The sequence below is a fragment of the Eimeria mitis genome, genomic scaffold, assembly GCF_000499745.2.
Source record: "Eimeria mitis Houghton genomic scaffold, Emh_scaff2825, whole genome shotgun sequence".
NCBI lineage: Eukaryota > Apicomplexa > Conoidasida > Eucoccidiorida > Eimeriidae > Eimeria > Eimeria mitis.
Genome location: NW_013571164.1, coordinates 2,243 through 3,045, shown reverse-complemented (window position 1 = coordinate 3,045; position 803 = coordinate 2,243). Strand labels below are relative to the sequence as shown.

Below are 803 nucleotides of genomic sequence, written 5' to 3'. Positions count from 1 at the left end.
TTAAAGTCTGCATCGCCACATTCCTCCGGATGAAAGAGAAAAGCCAAACGCTTGGCCTCGCTATACCCCAGCACCCTGGCGTTGTATGTTCTCTGCTTCACCGGCCTGTGGCGGCTCGGGCTCCGCAGCCACGAAAAAAAAGTATGCAGGTCTGTACGGTACCATACCTTGCGTCTGTATGAAGCATCTATCACCTCATCCGCCCATAGTATACGCTGGTAGCCGCCGCTTCCTCCTGCTGCTGCTGCTGCTGCTGCTGCTGCTGATGATGATGATGTTGTTGTTGGTGCTGCTGAGGAGGAGGAGGAAGGAGGTGTTGGCGTGGGAGATGGAGAGGCAGGGGGCAGAGGTGATGGGGGCGCTGCAGTGACAGCCCCGGATGTTGCTTCTGCGTCGGTGCTGCTGGATGCCTCTGCTGCTGTTGCTGCTGCTGCTGCTGCTGTTCCTGTTTCTGCAGCTGCAGGTGCATCATCAGCAGCAGCAGCAGCAGCAGTAGATGTTGCTGCTGCTGCTGCTGCTGCTGCTGCAGTTTGTTCTTCACTGTCTTCCTCCGCACAGAAAGTTTCAGTGTATGTACCGTCGCTGCTGTAAGTCATTATCTTTATAGGTCGCCGCGGCAGCCCCGCATACTCTTCAGCTGTATGTACATCTGTGTAGTTGGCGTTGAGTAAGAGGCCCCCCTGTCCTGGTAGATAGCCAGGAGCGTCGCAGCAGAAACCCCCCTCACACACCTGCTGCTGCTGCTGCTGCTGCTGCTGCTGCTGGTCGTTGTCGTCGTCGTTATGCTCTTCTTCTTCTTCGTC

The 803-nt window shown here is 56.4% G+C and overlaps 1 protein-coding gene across 1 annotated transcript in view; it reads right to left on the bottom strand.

The window, feature by feature from the left end:
* The window catches only part of EMH_0059160 (uncharacterized protein), a gene marked incomplete at both ends in the record, with an annotated part of 5,070 nt that overhangs the window by 3,605 nt on the left and 662 nt on the right, over window positions 1–803 (bottom strand). Inside the window, 3 exons of the mRNA XM_013497651.1 lie at window positions 3–7; window positions 168–585; window positions 732–803. Of these exons, the coding sequence (XP_013353105.1) occupies window positions 3–7; window positions 168–585; window positions 732–803 (495 nt within the window). The remainder of the gene's footprint in view (window positions 1–2; window positions 8–167; window positions 586–731) is intronic.